At 37.5% G+C, this 17,387-nt stretch overlaps 1 protein-coding gene across 1 annotated transcript in view; it reads right to left on the bottom strand.

Annotated features, from left to right (window-relative positions):
* Nucleotides 1-259: 259 nt before the first annotated feature.
* The window catches only part of drd2b (dopamine receptor D2b), a 130,597-nt gene continuing 113,469 nt past the window's right edge, over nt 260-17,387 (bottom strand). The window contains exons 4-8 of the mRNA XM_051674000.1: nt 16,999-17,135; nt 15,459-15,658; nt 8,035-8,115; nt 2,018-2,363; nt 260-1,872 (exon numbers count right to left, since the gene is read on the bottom strand). Coding sequence (XP_051529960.1) covers nt 1,676-1,872; nt 2,018-2,363; nt 8,035-8,115; nt 15,459-15,658; nt 16,999-17,135 — 961 coding nt within the window. The 3' untranslated portion in view covers nt 260-1,675. The remainder of the gene's footprint in view (nt 1,873-2,017; nt 2,364-8,034; nt 8,116-15,458; nt 15,659-16,998; nt 17,136-17,387) is intronic.

Raw genomic sequence — 17,387 nt, 5'->3', positions numbered from 1 at the left:
CAGTTTATGGTAATATACTGTACATTTCAAATTTAGATTTAAAGGATATTTTTGTTTACTTTTGGTTGGGACACCACTTGATGATGTAAAATTTGGGTTCTGAAGCAAAACCAGTTGAGAACCACTTATCTACAGGATCTGCATATTTAGCAATGATCACTTAAGAGTAATCCTTTTGCTAAGCAAATGAGGGCTTGCAATGACTCGTATGACTATATGGCTTTGTCTTATATCCATAGACACTGCTTTTTGAAGACACTTATAAAATAAAAAAATAAAAAAATGCTTTAAACTGAAAAATATGATGTAAATGACTATAGTTATGACTTATTGTAGCTTTCTCTACAGAGAGGAACAGAGGAACCTCCAGTGAAGTGCAATTACTGTATAACCTTTACTTATAGATTGAATGGCCATCAGGCAGTATAACTTGTGAGCTATGCATGCACAATTGCTTAAATGTCTTAATTCATTTCAGCACGAGGTCTCCTTCAAAACCATGGTAAAGATTATTTAAAACACAAAATCAGAGATAATTTGTCAATCCAACAATGAATATCTATGGCCTTTTTTAAATTCTTTTTTTAGTGTAACAGCATTTTATCATTGGAGATGTAATTTCCACAAATTATTTGTGCTTTATTTTTTTCCAACCACAAAAAAATTAACTGTCACATGTCAAATCAAATACCTAATTCAGTGAACATACAAAAGTATCCGACAGAAAAACATAGACACAACTTTACATAGCTCATGTACTATTGATGTACACAAGAAATACCTTAGGCATACATTGGCTGTGGTTTAATGTGAAGTACCAATGTAACATGCATGATCCTTTTTGTCATGGGCTTCCATAAAAGTATTTAACAAATTCTTATTTACATTGTCCTTCATAGTCGGTATTGCAAAGGCATTCATTTCCATAAGTGTTCTGGATTTATAAACATATAAATGGTCACCCTCTTTCTTTGAATTTACCATCACTCTGCCTTTATTTACAAGTTCTTAAAGAAATAGAATAGTGAATGAATAAACAGAGCTTTTAGCATGTGTTCACCTCTAAATTCATACTAAGACACTCAGATCCCAGCTTGCATAAAAGTCTCTGTGACAAGATCCAATTTCCAGTCATCTCGAATTTGCTGTGGTTCTTTAATCTACAGTTGATCACATTCACACTGAAACTCCAAAGAGAATTAACACACATTCATACAAACACTTTCTGCACGCCTTTTTATAAAGGATAGTTCAGCCAAAAATGTAATCACCCTTATAGTCATTGTTCCAGACCTGTATGACTTTCTTTTTCCCATAGAACACAAAAAGAAATATTAAGCAGAATGTCCAAGCTGCTAGACTTTTTGCTAGATGATTCCATGTGTGCATCATGCAAGAAAGAAAGTCATTGCAGGTTTTTGGGTGAACTATTCCTTTGAGGGTTTTAGAGACTGAAACGACAGAAACATACAAATAAAACTCTACTTTTTACATTCATTTGGACCTGCACTGAAAGCTCCATTTTATATAATTGAGCTCTTCCACCGTGTCCTAAAAGTGTGGCTTTGTTAATCCTTCATTTCACACGGCAGTGAAAAATGGCACTAACCTCAACTGAAAATCCAGATTGATATCTCCCATCTCCTCCCCTTTATTCCTGCAGTGAATAATGTCCTCAGCAATGCAATATCTTTATGAAAGCCTTCCTGAACTCCACATTGAAAGTGGTATATATGATGGGGTTGACGGCACTGTTCACGTATCCCAGCCAAGTAAAGGCATTATACATTTCTAGTGGCACCACGCAGCTTGTGCAGTGCGTCTTCAAAATGTGAGTAATAAAAAAGGGTAGCCAGCAAATAATGAAAACACCTGCAATAGAGCAAATAGAGGTTAGGTATTCCGAGGACAAGCCCTTCTATATACAATCTAGTGCTTTCATGTAACCTATGCTTGTATTATGGCAGAGAACACTACATTTACAATGAAATGGGAGCTGACAGCATCATGACCTCACCTAGAACAATAGCCAACATTTGAGTAGCCTTCTTTTCTTTATGCTGGGACATCTTCTTCTTGCTCATGGTTTTAGTCACTGTAGTTCGGGTTTTGCCATTGGGCAATGCCTGCGTTTCAACAGGTTTTGCTTCATTTAGGGTCTGGATCTCCTTGGCATGCCCATTTTTCTCATCTCCATATGGCAGGCATTCACCATGGGATGGCGAGGCATGGCTGGGGCTCGGGTTGGCCAGGAGGTCAACGACCAAAGTTGATTGTAGTTTCTTTTTCTCTGGAGGAATGTTGGTGGTCACAATGTCCACCTCCACATCACCACCCTGGTGCAGAACCTCATTTATCAGTTGCTAATGAAGGCACATGTTTATGATTAGATTTATGATTATGTTACTCAGTCTATTTTAAAGATCTACACATTTCAATTGTATGACAAATATCCAACAAACTGAAATGTCTTTAAATAATGTACAAATTATGAATTCAGAATAAATGTGAAGTATTTAATAAAATCTAATGAGGGGCATGAACTTCAAAAACTTTCATGTTTTAACCTCGTGTGACCCCACATACATGTGCATGGACATTGTATTAAGGGTTAAACCTTCAATGTATGGAGTCATGTGACAAAACAACATGGTGCCGATCACAGCGGAGTTTGTCTTTTGAAGAAACAGCAACAAAACTACATCTAGTAAGAAACCTAAATACGTTTTTACATTTAAATTTGTTTGAGTCAAAAGATTAGAGTCTCTAGTTTAATCCGATATTACATTTTTAAAATTTGAGCAATTTATTGCGAAACGCCATGATGCTAAACACAATTGTGACAAGAAGGAGGGCCGGGCTGGGCCGTGAGTACACACGCCTGGCCCCCAATCGGGCTAATCAGCCGAGGAGAGGGATAAAGGCAGCCGGATGCAGCAGTTCGGGAGAGAGAAAGCCACACGCAGCTGCCGTGTGTTTTTAGGTTTCTGTCTTTTGTTTAAGTTTTCATTAAATATTACTTTGATGCTTCATCTGGTTCCCGCCTCCTCCTTTCCCATTTTAACCCCCCTGTTACAACAATGTACACTTAATATGTACAATAGCACAAGGTTTTCATTAGAAATTCTATATTTACTGTGCATTTTCACATTAAGAATTGTTTGTTTTTTGTTTTTTGTTTTTTTGCTTTTAGAGGCTTTATATGTAGTTAGGATGAAGATAAGATGCATTTCGAACTGTTCTGAGACCAGTGCAGACAGACAGCACACTAGAGATTAAGTCGTTCACTATATAGGGAGCAACGGAGCATCCTCTAGCTTTCCTATGAAGCCAAGTGCATTCAATCCAAACTTCCTATCAAAAGTTCAGTTTCAGGCTGCAGATGATGTTTGGACCACTCAACATGGTTGGCAGACATGGGACAATGGTAATCAGTACATAGATTCAGAATTTATAATGTATAATTTTATTTTAAGATGGTTAGCAGTGGGGGGGCCCAGGAGCTCAGCAAGTATTGACGCTGACTACCACCCCTGGAGTCGCAAGTTCGAATCCAGGGTGTGCTGAGTGACTCCAGCCAGGTCTCTTAAGCAACCAAATTGGCCCGGTTGCTAGGGAGGGTAGAGTCACATGGGGTAACCTCCTCATGGTCACTGTAATGTGTGGTTCTCGCTCTCGGTGGGGCGCGTGGTGAGTTGTGCATGGATGCCGCGGAGAATAGCATAGGCCTCCACACGCGCTACGTCTCCGCGGTAACGCGCTCAACAAGACACATGATAAGATGCGCGGATTGACGGTCTCATACATGGAGGCAACTGAGATTTGTCCTCCGCCACCCAGATTGAGGCGAGTCAACATGCCACCACGAGGACTTAGAGCGCATTGGGAATTGGGCATTCCAAATTAGGGAGAATAGGGACAAAAAAAAAAAAAGGTGGTTGGCAGTGATTGGACGATGCTGGCTATTACTTGTATCAGAATTAATTATGCTAATTTCTGATTGATAAAATACTTAAGCCCTGGCTAACACTTATTTGTTTGATACTGCAAAGATAAAACATTAATATTGTGTTGCCAAAGTAGAAAATTATTTTTTTAAATACATTGTAACATAAGTCAAATCAAGTCAAATAATTTTCATTTGTAAAGTTATTTATTTGTGCTTTTCCCATAAACACTGTTCCAAAGCAGCTTTACAGAAAATCCGCTATAATGTGTGTAACATTTTAAAAACAGGAATAACCAACACTCCTGAAAACATAATAAACAATTTGATTAAAAAAATAAATAAAATCGGACTTTCTTTAGCTTGGTATTATTTCAAATTTCACAACTTAGTCCCGCAGTCCACAGATGTGGAAATTAATTTTTAGGAAAACTATTTGCTCTTGATATTTTTTTTTTTATTCTTTATTAGGGGCAAGTAGTTACACACCAAAAAGGGAAATGTAAAATGCACACAGCAGTCACGCTCGGGATTCAGGAGGTTACAATTTACAGTTTTTAAATGGTAAAGCAGTCTGCTTTGGTATTAATTGAACTAATTTTATCATTTGCAAAGTTAGCATTTTTAAACCTTTTTTTTTTTTTTTTTTTTTTTAAATCTTAGTATTGCAGGAATTTTTTTGGAGTGTACCTTGAAATAGATCTGTAGGGTACAACGAGGCTATAAAACCATTATTACACCTAGAGTATACCCCTGTATATCTACACTATATTACTACTGTCCATGATATTTAATGACAGTAAACTCATTTTACTATTTCTTTTTACACAAACTATATTGCTTGAATTAAAACAAAACATTTTCATCATCATACGTTTTCGTAATATATTTCCCCCTAATAATTTTCTACAGCATCTACCTAATTAACATGAAGAATACTTTACTGAAAAACTGGTGTATGAAATGTACTAGATTTCTACTGACTCCTGGTTAAAGTGTCTGTGCTCTTCTAGGAGTAGAACACCTTTGTAATCATTTCCAAAATGCCCGTTTCGTACTGTGATGCAAATGTATTTTTTATGTGAAATCTTTGCTGATTTTAAGAAGGTAAAAGTTACAATATACATTTATATTGTTACTCATATTTCAAAATGAGTATTTGCTAAATTAAAGCAACGTGTGCTTGGTTACAATGTTGTACATTATTTTATAGAAAAACTCACATTGATGTCTCTCAATCATCATTACATCACATTCATGCCCACCACAAAATAAAAACACAGTTTTGAAAATATATATTTATGTAAGATATATTTAAAGTGGGAACTGATATTTATATGTGCAGTATATGTATACAAGCAGTCTGCTCTTTCATTATAAGTTATTATAAGCTTAATAAGGTTTTTTTTTTTTTTTTTTTTTTTTTTACATTACAATCTCCTATGATGTCATCTTACTATAAATAATAATATAAAGTTTTACTATTTCACTTTTCAAACATCAATATAGTGTTTGGTGCATAAAGCAGATGGTGCTTTTATTCATTTTTTTTTTTTTTTTCCATTCATGTTTTATTTGATGTGCTGAATTTAATGTCATACATTTCTATACATAAAGGAGAGGAAGTTGTCATGGCCAAACTCCCAAACATGTGATATCCCTGAAAAGTCCAGGGAGTCCTCTTAAGATTCCCCAAGATTTACTACTGTGGCAAGTATGGGCTAAGAGAAACTTAAATAACAAATATAGTCCTTTACAAAAAAGGATTGCTGGTTCTCAGGAGGATAATGACCTTTAAAGCCTAATGTTTCAAATATGATACAAAAAATAAATAAATCACAAACAGTATTTATTTATTTATTTATTTTTAATTTATTATTATTATTATTATTTATTTTGTCTATAGGTTCGAAAGATAGTGTAATTACAGAAAATTATAATGTTCTGACTATTATTTCATTCTGTACAGTATGTCAGGCTTTATAGGGTTAAGATAAGCTTTTAGTCCTGTTGTACCCTACTTTACAGTGTGGCATGTAGCAGTGTAGGCCAACATGAAAAAGAACAAACATACTTAAAAATATCCAATAAAAGATTTTTTTACCAAAAATACAGATGATGTTATGCATGAAAAAGAATATTAAAAGTTTATTTTTGCCATAGTCTGACAGTTTCTGACAGGACTAAGTGGTGACCTTTTGGCCTCTCATTAGCTATCCATGTATAAAGTAGTTGATAAATCAATGCCTAATTTAACACTGGCAGGCTGTCAACACAGATGCATGACTCACAGTAATCCAACTATAATCCAGTTGATGTGATATATGACTCACAGTAATCCAACTGTAATAAATATGCATCTTGTGAGGAGGTCTGGATAACAAAGGAATCTACAGACGAAGTGGCTTTTCACAAGATGTTTACTATAATTTAAATATTGTTCCATTCATTCAAGTTACCTTTTTTTAAACATTATTTTGATATAGAACCAGTTTGGATTTTTTTCACCTCCATTTTTAACTTGTTTTTAAGATGATGGATGAAAACACTCAAATAAATGAATGAGCAAGCAAAACATATATTAAGGGTACTAAACAGGGCTAAAGGCCCCCCGGGGTAAAAGACATTTTTTGATTTTATTTTCTCCCAATACACTAAACAGCAACAAAAACTACCATAGCATTTTCCTAAACACCTCTGTGTCAATCTGCCCTTCTGCAAAATTTCCCTGATCCATGCGACCATCGCATGCAATGACTTATTATTATTTTGAGGTAATTTTATCTAATATTTAATACTTTTTAAAATGCTGAAAATGTATGTAGCTAATGAGAATCCCTGAAATTATCACGTTTATTTTGAGACAAAATACTTATGTCATTTTCAGTTTTGTTCAAGGTGATTAAATCAATTCCAGGGGTTTAATGGCAGGCCATAAAACACCTTTTTTAAGTGGGGGGAATAGATTTGTTATGAAGAATGTTCAAAGTCTGCTCACATTGACTGATCCAATCACAATGGAGATGAATTTGTTTAGAGCAGGGGTCAGCAATCTTTTTGACATGGAGTGGTGTGGAGGTGAGGGTGTGGTTGAGCGCCCGTCTGGGGAGAGAGAAAGCGCTAAGGACATCCACCTGAGATAAATTGTTACTAATTACTGTTTCTATGTGCACAGTGAGATTCGGGGGTAGATAAAAGACGGCCCAGTCCACAGAGAGAGAGACAGGCCAGACACTACGTGTCTGCTACCAGAGTTTTTCATATAGTGTTGTGCTGAAAAGCAGACCTGTCTTATCCTTTATGCTGCAAAGCAGACTTTTGGTTTTGAGTGTGAAGCTGCAAAGCATTTTTCTATTATTTTGTTAATAAAACTCTGACTCACATGGACTGTGAAAACTGGCTCCCGCTTCCTCCTTTGATCCAAATACGAACCTTTGTTACACGTGGCATTTAGAATTTTCCTTGTTAATGGTTGTGCCCACAGAAAATGTGTACACTTAAATGTGCAATATCAACATTTTGACAAGATCTAAAACATAACCATTTTATGTATGTTTAGAGATATACTTCAGAATACATACTTTTGAAAGGGACACTGCCTCTAAAGCTGTACTTACACAAAAGTGTTTTCACTGTAGAAGTTGTTCACACATTGATATTGTACATATCAAAGTCTATTCAAACATAATGTATTTGTACTTTATGTACAAATACCTACACATACTAATGAGATCACACTGGCAGAACTGTGGGAGTAATAATGTATATTGTAATATAAGATTTTGTATCTTTATAGCTAAAAACAAATACTAAATACTGTAAATAGTCATTTTAAACTGCAATTTTTGATAAACAATATAATATGGTTCTTAAACTTCCAAATGACTGGCTAATTTTTCTGTACAGATTATGGTCATGGATCTAATAACTACACCCCACCCACCCCCTTTTATTGGGCTACGGTCACTGTGATAGATGACATTTCATGGTGTTAATGTTGTGGCAGCTGCATACATACATCTACAGGACATACAATATGTTATACTATAATTTTCAGGACTTGGTCTGGGTAAAAGAAAGAGACTTACTGCTTTCTTGTTTTTGGCAGGTAAACCTCCATTGGTCTTAACTGTGCACAATTTCACATCTTCAGGATGAGTGCACTTTTCCTGAAGCAGATAATAATAATTTGTTTCAGCATGTGGTTAACATTAAATCCAAAGACAGAATGCAACTTTGAAAATAATTTGTAGGTATATTTGGTGCCTCTTGATGACACATAATGCAAATAAATCAATACGTGTGCTTTCTATCACTAAAAGAGGAAATGAAAAAGAAAACTGCTTCAGTAATTTGTAAGTACCACAAAAAGTCCTTGGAACCTTTTAAAACTAGACGGCTGAACCCACTGATCCAAAGTGGCCATTAAAAACAGCTGGTGCAAGAAATCGATGATAAAAGAGAGCAAAGGTCAGGTTAAAAAAATTATTTGTAGCTCTGTGTTGTAATGAAAATACAATATATATATATATATATATATATATATATATATATATATATATATATATATATATATATAAAGAGTGTGTTCTGATACTGAATGTTTAGAGAATTATGTAAAAAAAAAAATTAAAAAAAAAAAATCCCTGAGGGAAATTGCTTCTTATTGTTGGCTGGTTACAGTTTCTTTTGCTTTAATGGCCAGTGGGTAATACATACTCAGCCAAGGCTAAAGCAATGGCCCCATAACCAAATAACAAATACACAGAGGAGATGCCAAAATTAGATTGTCTAAAGATAAAACAACCATTATTATTTTTTAATATTGTGCATCCCTATTAGGACAAAAGTAGATCAATAGCCATAATCAAATGCTCAATTCAATATCCTGGCTCTGTTCAAAACCAAAGTGTAACGAATGGTTGCTGAGATGAGACAGGAGACATAGGATCTATGTGCAGGCTTTAATAAAAATGATGACAGTCAAACAACAAACGGGAACTCAAAACAACAACAAACAATGGGATGCAAAAACTAGAGGGTATATATACAAACAAGAACTAATGAGGGAATGGAAAACAGGTGAGAATGATCGGGAACAGATGGCAGTGATGAGGGCAGTGCATTATGGAAAATATAGTCCGGGAAAACACTTCAAAATAAGAGTCCAGGGAAACACGAGGGAGACAGACAGTGACACAAAGGCAGCTGCCTAGCTGCCCAGTCAGTCATTGACTTAAAAGATAGTGTTTTTGTGCAAAGGTAAAATATAACGCTGACTGCTAACTTTATTAGGAACACCTGTAAACCTACTTATTCATGCAGATATGGGTCAGGAGCTTCAGTTAATGTTCATATCGACCATCAGAATGGGGAAAAAATTTGATCTCAGTGATTTCAAACCTGGCATGATTGTTGGTGCCAGATCGGCTGGTTTGAGTATTTCTGTAACTGCTGATCTCCTGGGATTTTCACGCACAACAGAGAGTTTTTACTCAGAAAGGTGACAGAAACAAAAAACATCCAGTGAGCGCAAATGGAAACACCTTGTTGATGAGAGAGGATACCAGAGAATGACCAGACTGGATCGAGCTGACAGAAAGGCTGTGGTAACTCAGATAACCATACTGTACAATTGTAGTGAGCAGAATAGCATCTCAGAATGCACATGTCAAACCTTGAGGCGGATGGGCTACAACAGCAGAAGACCACGTAGGGCACTTTATTAGGACCACAGTTTTCCTAATAAAGTGCTCAGTGAGTGTATATCCAAAAGTATCTAGACATCCGAATACCACACCCATATGAGTAAAACGTTTTGTGATCGGATTACTCAAACCACATTTGGAGGTAGTCAGAAACGTGTGTGACCTCATTGCATTTGTAGCGTAAACAGCAATCTATCCTTATGCATCCTGGGCAACAATTGCCAGTTACATGCAATTTTTTTTCTTTTTTTTTTCTCCCCAATTTGGCATGCCCAATTCCCAATGCACTCTAAGTCCTCGTGGTGGCGTAGTGACTCGCCTCAATCTGGGTGGCAGAGGACGAATCTCAGTTGCATCCACGTCTGAGACAGTCAATCTGCACATCTTATCATGTGGCTTGTTCAGCGCATTACTGTGGAGACCTAGCGCGTGTGAAGGCTTCACGCTATTCTCCGCGGCATCCATGCACAACTCACCATGTGCCCCACCAAGAGTGAGAACCACATTATAGCAACCACGAGGAGGTTAACCCAACGTGACTCTACCCACTCTAGCAACTGGGCCAGTTGGTTGCTTAGGAAGCCTGACTGGAGTCACTCAGCACGCCCTGGATTTGAACTTGTGATTCTAGGTGTGATAGTCATCGTCTTTACTTGCTGAGCTACCCAGGCCTTTGGTTATGTGCAACTTTAAAAGGAAATAATGTGGCCATCCGATTGCAACATTTGAAAAAGCACATACATATACAAGACTTCGACTTCGGGGAGATCTGAAGCTCAGTTAACACAGATACTCTTTTAAAATATCTGAGAAGTCTCCTCAAAATGTCACATTTGTGCTTAGATTTTAATTAAACATTATTGGGGAAAACCATGTTCTTATTTTTTCATAAAAATTTGATGTTTGTGAATTTATGAATTAATTTACATATATTTTTTAAAACTCTTGCAACAGATGCCATAATTTTGTCTTTCCACCAACTGCTGAACCAAATGTATTATTCTCTGCCAATGGAATGTCACAGGCATCTTAGTAGACAGGATGTTATGCAAACATTGGATTCGGATGTGCCTTGGTGCCTTCCTACCTCTGCATACTGTCTGGAAAGGGGGCATTTTGCAGATTTCAGACAGTCCTAAGGATCTAAGCAACTGAGTAGAATTGTTCATTCATAACAAAACTTTGTAGGACACCTTTTTAGGTGTAATTTAAATTAGTTAGAATAGTGGTTTTCCATTTATTTGTAAATTAAGGTCTGTGTTGTTTAACATTAATTTAAGAGACTTTCACATTTTGCTCTACTAGCCACTTTGTTTTTTTTTAAAGTTGCTGCATTACCACAACAGCTGTTTGATTCATCAAGCATACAGGCTTGTAGCAGTTGTAGTCCTTGTTTAGCAACTTGTTAGCAACTTAAAGCCCATTGTACAAAGTTGCCTTGGTTTGTTCCTGGCAGGCAGCTGATGCCCTAACCCCACCACCATCCATAATCCTAACCATATGGAGCCTGTAAAGCTGAGCACCCTGCCAGGAATAACCTGAGGTAACTTCCTCCCATCGTGCAACTTAAAGGAGCACTCAGTAACTTTTGTGTTTATGTCGTCTTGGACTCACACTGACACCTAGCAGCGTGGATGCAGCATCATTCAAACACAATAGTTTTCAGTTTATGCTATTGTAGAAATACACAATCAAAAGTGAGCCATGATTAATTTAATCCATAGGGTGAAATAATCCAATAACACAATGGTAACTGAGATTAAACGAGTAGTATTTAGCTGGTCATGCGATCATAACATGGCAGCCCTCACGAGGGGACCCTCTCCATTTAGAATAAAACAGCTTTTATAAGGTTATTTCTATGACTGGAGTCTTCATCTCACGAGTAAATCACGTGATTTAACACATATGTTTCAAAGTTACTATGAATTTTTTTAGGAGTAAAACGTATTATTCTTGACCTAGGAGAACTTGACTAGTTGAAAATTGTTGATGATTAGTTAAAATCAATTGTAGGTGTGTTTCCACTTCTGTCACTCACTCGAAGTCGTGTCGATGTAGTGACACTAGGGGTCGCCCTTGGGAGCCCCAAACACCTCTAATCTTTGAGAAAGGCCAGTGAGAATTGGTGAGTGGAATTTGCATGCCACTCCCCCGGACATATGGGTATAAAAGGAGCTGGCTCGCAACCACTCATTCAGATTTTTTCTTCGGAGCTGAGCGGTTGTGTGTCAGTGAGCTGAATTCCACTGCCAGTCCAATCACCTCAGATAGAAGCATATGCTGTTGGATATAAACCGCATTCCAGTGGCTTTCTCTCCTTCTGCACGCTTAGTGCAGACTACGCCCCTGGGCGCTTCGACAGCGCTACTAAGAGAGTATATAAAATCAAGTGACACCAATGCCCCCCGAGGTCGGAGGATCACCCCCGACCCCCCCCCCCCCCCCATCCACTGACACTCTAAGACGCCCCCTTACAGCCTATTTTTATAATAACATATTTTTAATAAAATAACACATCTATATGACTCTATGAGTCCCCCTGAACAATATGCAACCTTTGTAACCTCAAAATTCCTCTGTCCATGAACAGCCTAAATTTTTGAATGTGATAGGTTGTACATGGGATGTCCAGATCTCAGTTTCTGGATGACATTGGAAGCTGAAACTCACAGTCCTCTGCTTTTCTTAGTGCAACCATTCCATGGTGTGAATTTCAAAAAGATTGGAGAAACTTGAAAATTCAGCTCAAAAAAACTCAAAGGGTTGAGTTCAGTTTTTCAGTTGAGTTCAGAGGGTCTTTCAGTTTTTTTGCTCAAAATTTTTGACTTTCTTTAATCTTCTTCATATTTTCACCATGAATGGTGGATGCTGAGACAGTCATAGAAATACAAGTTTCAGCCTCCTATGTTATCCAGAAGCTGAGATCTGGACATCCCATGTACAACCTATCACATTAAAAATTTTTGGCTGTTCATGGACAGAGGAATTTTGAAGTTCTGAAGGTTGCATATAGTTCAGTGGGACTCGTAGAGTCATGTAAATATGTTATTTTATACATACCTTGATCATTGACTGTAGTAAACTGATGTCAATAGACTACCTAAATTAGACACATTAAATCAGTTGGAATTGGGATGATCCCACCTGTAACTCATTTCATAAGCTCTGAATAGGTGAAACTCACAGAGTGAAACTCTGAATAGGTGAAACTCACAGTCCTCTGCTTGCTTGGTGTCCCCATGCCATGGTGTGAATTTCAAAAAGATAGGAGAAACTTTAAAATTCAGCTCAAAAAAACTCAAAGCTTTGAGTTTTTTTGGTCGAAATTTTTGACTTTCTCTAATGTTTTTCAATAATCTTGCACCGTGAATAGTGGACACTGAGACAAGCATAGACATACAAGTTTCAGCCTCCTATGTTATCCAGAAGCTGAGATTTGGACATCCCATGTACAACCTATCGTATTAAAAAAATTATGCTGTTTATGGACAGAGGAATTTTGAAGTTTTGATGGATGAACATGCAGCAGGATGAAGTGCAGAGCCACCTAAATAGTTTTTTTAATTAGATTAAATGATTATGGAGCTTAAAAAATGTCTGTCCACGGACAGCCTACGTGGAGCCTGTCAAAAAGGTGCAGGTGGGATGCTGTTTTGGACTAGGGGTCACTCTTTGGAGCCCGAGACACCTCTGGTCTTTGATAGCCGAACGGTCGATGTTTACTGAGCTGACTGTTCATTCACCTCTGCTGGATTTGACAGCACATTTCAGCGGCTTCTCCCTCCTCTTCACTGGTGCACTGCAGAGAAAGCCCCTGGGCGCTTCAGCAGAAAAAAGAGAGTATATTTTTTAAAAAGAGTATATTTTAAAAGACCGGCACACACGGAACGTCTTTTTAAAGATGCATATTTTTAAAGATGCCTTTCCATTTGTGTGTTATTCCTGGTTGCGGTCGTTACCTCTCAACTTCACACATCACGATCGCTGTCTTTCGTGTCTGGGTGCGACCTATGCGGAGACATCGTTCGTGGATGGATCATGTATTCACTGCGAGAACATGACCATGGCAATGTTGCTGTCGCGGCAAGCCACCCCAGCGGCTCCCTACCTCGGTCCTTCTACCTATGGGTATGAGGCCAGCTCGGATAGCACTGGGGGCGATTTGGGGACCCCAATGGGACCACGGCTGGCGCGGCCTGCTCCCACGTTATGTCGCTTCCCCGCAGTTCACGTAACACAGTCCAGCTGTTGTGCTGTTTTTCTATAGGGACCCTAGTGTCACTACATCGACACAATGTCGAGTGACAGAAGGGGAATGTCTTGGTTACTGTTGTAACCTCCGTTCCCTGATGGAGGGAATGAGACGTTGTGTCCCTCTTGCCACAACGCGGTACTATCCGCTGAAATGGCCAGGACCTTGTCTCGGCTCCTCAGCACAAAACCTGAATGAGTGGTTGCAAGCCAGCTCCTTTTATACCATATGTCCGGGGGAGTGGCATGCAAATTCCACTCGCCAATTCTCATTGGTCTTTTCTCAAAGATTAGAGGTGTTTGGGGCTCCCAAGGGCGACCCCTAGTGTTACTACATCGACACAATGTCTCGTTCCCTCCATCAGGGAACGGAGGTTACAACAGTAACCGAGACATTTTGACATCATGTTCATTTATTTTTCTATACAAACTAATTGTAAAATGACGCCATACATAGTTTAAACACGGGCTTTGTTTACCAAGGGTGCTTTAGTTCATTCAGGAGAACAAAAGTTGGGTTTCTTGATCTGTATAAATTAAGCTTAAAGGAATAGTTCACTCAAAAATGTTATTTTCTCATCATTTCTCAAACTTGTATGAATTTCTTTCTTTTGTGGAACACAAATAAAGATATTTTAATGGAGATATGATGTTTGTTTGTCCATACAATGCAAATGAATGGTGACCAAATTTTAGAGATCCAAAAGGGACATAAAGGCATAAAGAACATATCTTCTGAAGCGATCCAATCGATTTTGGGTGAGAAACAGATGAAAAATAACTCCTTTTTTACTATAAATCTTGACATCAGCAGTCTCCTTGGCAATCATGATTTCAAACTCAATTACACTTCCTAGCACTGTCTAGCACCCTGCACAAAGTTTCGAGCACTAGGAAGTGTAATCGAGCTTGAAATCTTGATCGTGCATAGAGACTGCAGTGGCAAGATATAAGTGAAAATGAAGTTACATTTTGGTCTGTTCTCACCCAAAACGCTACAGTAGACATGAATTAAATCACCGGAGTCCTATGGATTACCTTTATGCCGCCTTTATGTGCTTTTTGGAGCTTGAACTTTTGGTCACCATTCACTTGCATTGTATGGACAAAAAGACATAATATCTCCATTAAAATATACTTTTTGTGGAAGAAAGAAAGAAGAAAGAAAGTCATACGAGTTTGAGATAATTAATTGATGAGAGAATTATAATTTTCGGATGAACTATTCCTTTAAGGCTAGCATTCTCCCTAACATCTCCTTTTCAATTCTGCAGAGGAATGGAAATCATACATGTTTGGAACGACATAAGGATGAGTAAATGAGAATTGCTGTTCTAAAACCACCTGGAAATTCCCGAGGCACCCACAGCTTGAAAATGCAGCAAAGGTTTTGTGGTCTCTGTTAGCTAAAATCGTGTCCTATAAGCCCAGAAATTCTATAATTAACATCGACAGCTGCTCCCCATATTTTTCGGAATACCCAGCACCCCCTTCCTCCTTGTCCAGCAGGTACTTTCCTTGAGGCTACCTCCTCCCGTGGCGTGTATCACCTTGAGAGGGGGTGGAGCATCAGCGTCTGTCCTCTGGCAGCTCCGCTTAGTGTTGACCCGTTTCCGGCGTTTGCGGAGAACCACATATATCTGTACATAGACGAGGAGGGTGATGATGAAGGGCACGTAGAAAGACATGATAGAGGAGTAGACCACGAAAGAAGGGTTGGCGATCTCACACACAGCATCGTCACGTGTAGCTGAGGGTTGAGAAAGATGGTTGCACAATTAATTATGGTTGCAAACTAATTAGTTCATTGAATCTCTGTCAACATTTCCCATAACAATTACAAATTAGCTCTAGATTATAATTAGATTATAATCATACTGGAAAAATTATAACATGACCACGAAAGTGTTGGGTGAATCTCTTGTTGTTCTAAACCTCTATGCTGTTATTTTATTCATATAACGCAAAATTAGACTTTTTAAAGAAACTTCACGCAACTCTTTTCAATACAATGACAGTTCCAATTAAGAGGACAAAAAAAAAAAAAAAAAGCACACACACACAAACAAAAACAAAGTAAAAGTAGTACATATGACTCGTGCTATATTCCAAATCTCCTGGATTGAAAAAAAAAATAACGGGTTAGGTTTACTTAATTTTTATTAAGACAACATCACCTTGCATTACTGGCAAATGGATCACAATATGGAGTGAAGCAGGCAGACCTCAACACTTGGTGCATAAAACACGACGATGTTAACAATTAACAGATACTTTTTGTAAATCATGAATGGGTATTTTGAGTAAACATTGAACTTCAGACTGCACAAAACAAGAAGTTACCAAATGTAACAAGAAAATCAACAATAACATTTGTGTAAATAAACTTTACACAATTGTGGTATTATATTTACCACTGAAATGTACTCAAATTATCAAATAAATATGACAAAGTTTTTTACTTTAGGATTGATACATGATGATGCATTGTAAAAATAACAAATAATCATAAATTATATTTATAAGCTAAAGCATAAATGTTTACATGTATGAATTAAAAACAAATGAAGTATTTACTTAATATTTTCAAGTTCACACTTAAACTACCTTAATCATTGCAGAAAGTACTTAATCATTTCTGCTATATACACACTTCACCACAAAATTATTTTTGTTTCAGTATGGTTTTATTATGTCTCTTGACCAAATGCCATGACGTCATGTCGCAGAACTAACAAGGTTCACTCAGTGCATTTACTCATCACACAAAGTGATCGTATGGCTTCATAAGACTTGGAATATAGTGCCCTAGGGATTTTCTTTTTTTTTTACTGTGGTTTTATGATAATGTTTTTTGTCCTTTTTGGAGCTTGACAGACCCAGTGTCACTATCACTTTCATTATATGGCAACCAAACCCTGTGAAGACATTAAAAAAGTTTGTGTGTGTGTGTGTGTGTTTCACGGAAGAAAGAAAATCATATAGGTTTAGAGGGACATTATAGAGTAAATAAATAAATTATGACAAAAATGTCTTTGTATAAACTATATCCACTGGCAGGTGAGAGAAAATCACACATTCTTTTATTACCTGTGTTATTTAATCCAAACAACAGGGGGCAGGAAATAGCGAAAGAAAGCACCCAGACCACCGAGATCATTACAGTGACTCGTCTCTTGGAGCTGTAGCGTGTGTTGTACAACATCGGCATGGCAACAGCCGTGTACCTGTGAGAACAGCACAGAGGGAAGGAGATGGGGGTGGGTTGGGGAGGTTTTGAATTTAGCCAGACAAAAAGAGAATGAAACAATGATATCCACACCAGGCCAGCTGTTTTTGCTACATCAAAGTCAATATTGTGTCATCATCTCCCTTGCTTTGGGAACTGTAATAAACCAAAACATCATCACCACAATTATCATTATCATTTCTATATCTTCAGGGGTCTTGATAATCTAAAAAATAAACGTTTACACTCT

The sequence above is a fragment of the Myxocyprinus asiaticus genome, chromosome 3 (assembly GCF_019703515.2).
Source record: "Myxocyprinus asiaticus isolate MX2 ecotype Aquarium Trade chromosome 3, UBuf_Myxa_2, whole genome shotgun sequence".
Lineage (NCBI taxonomy): Eukaryota > Metazoa > Chordata > Actinopteri > Cypriniformes > Catostomidae > Myxocyprinus > Myxocyprinus asiaticus.
The sequence above is the reverse complement of the archived record's forward strand: the minus strand, read 5'-3'. Positions and strand labels throughout refer to the sequence as shown.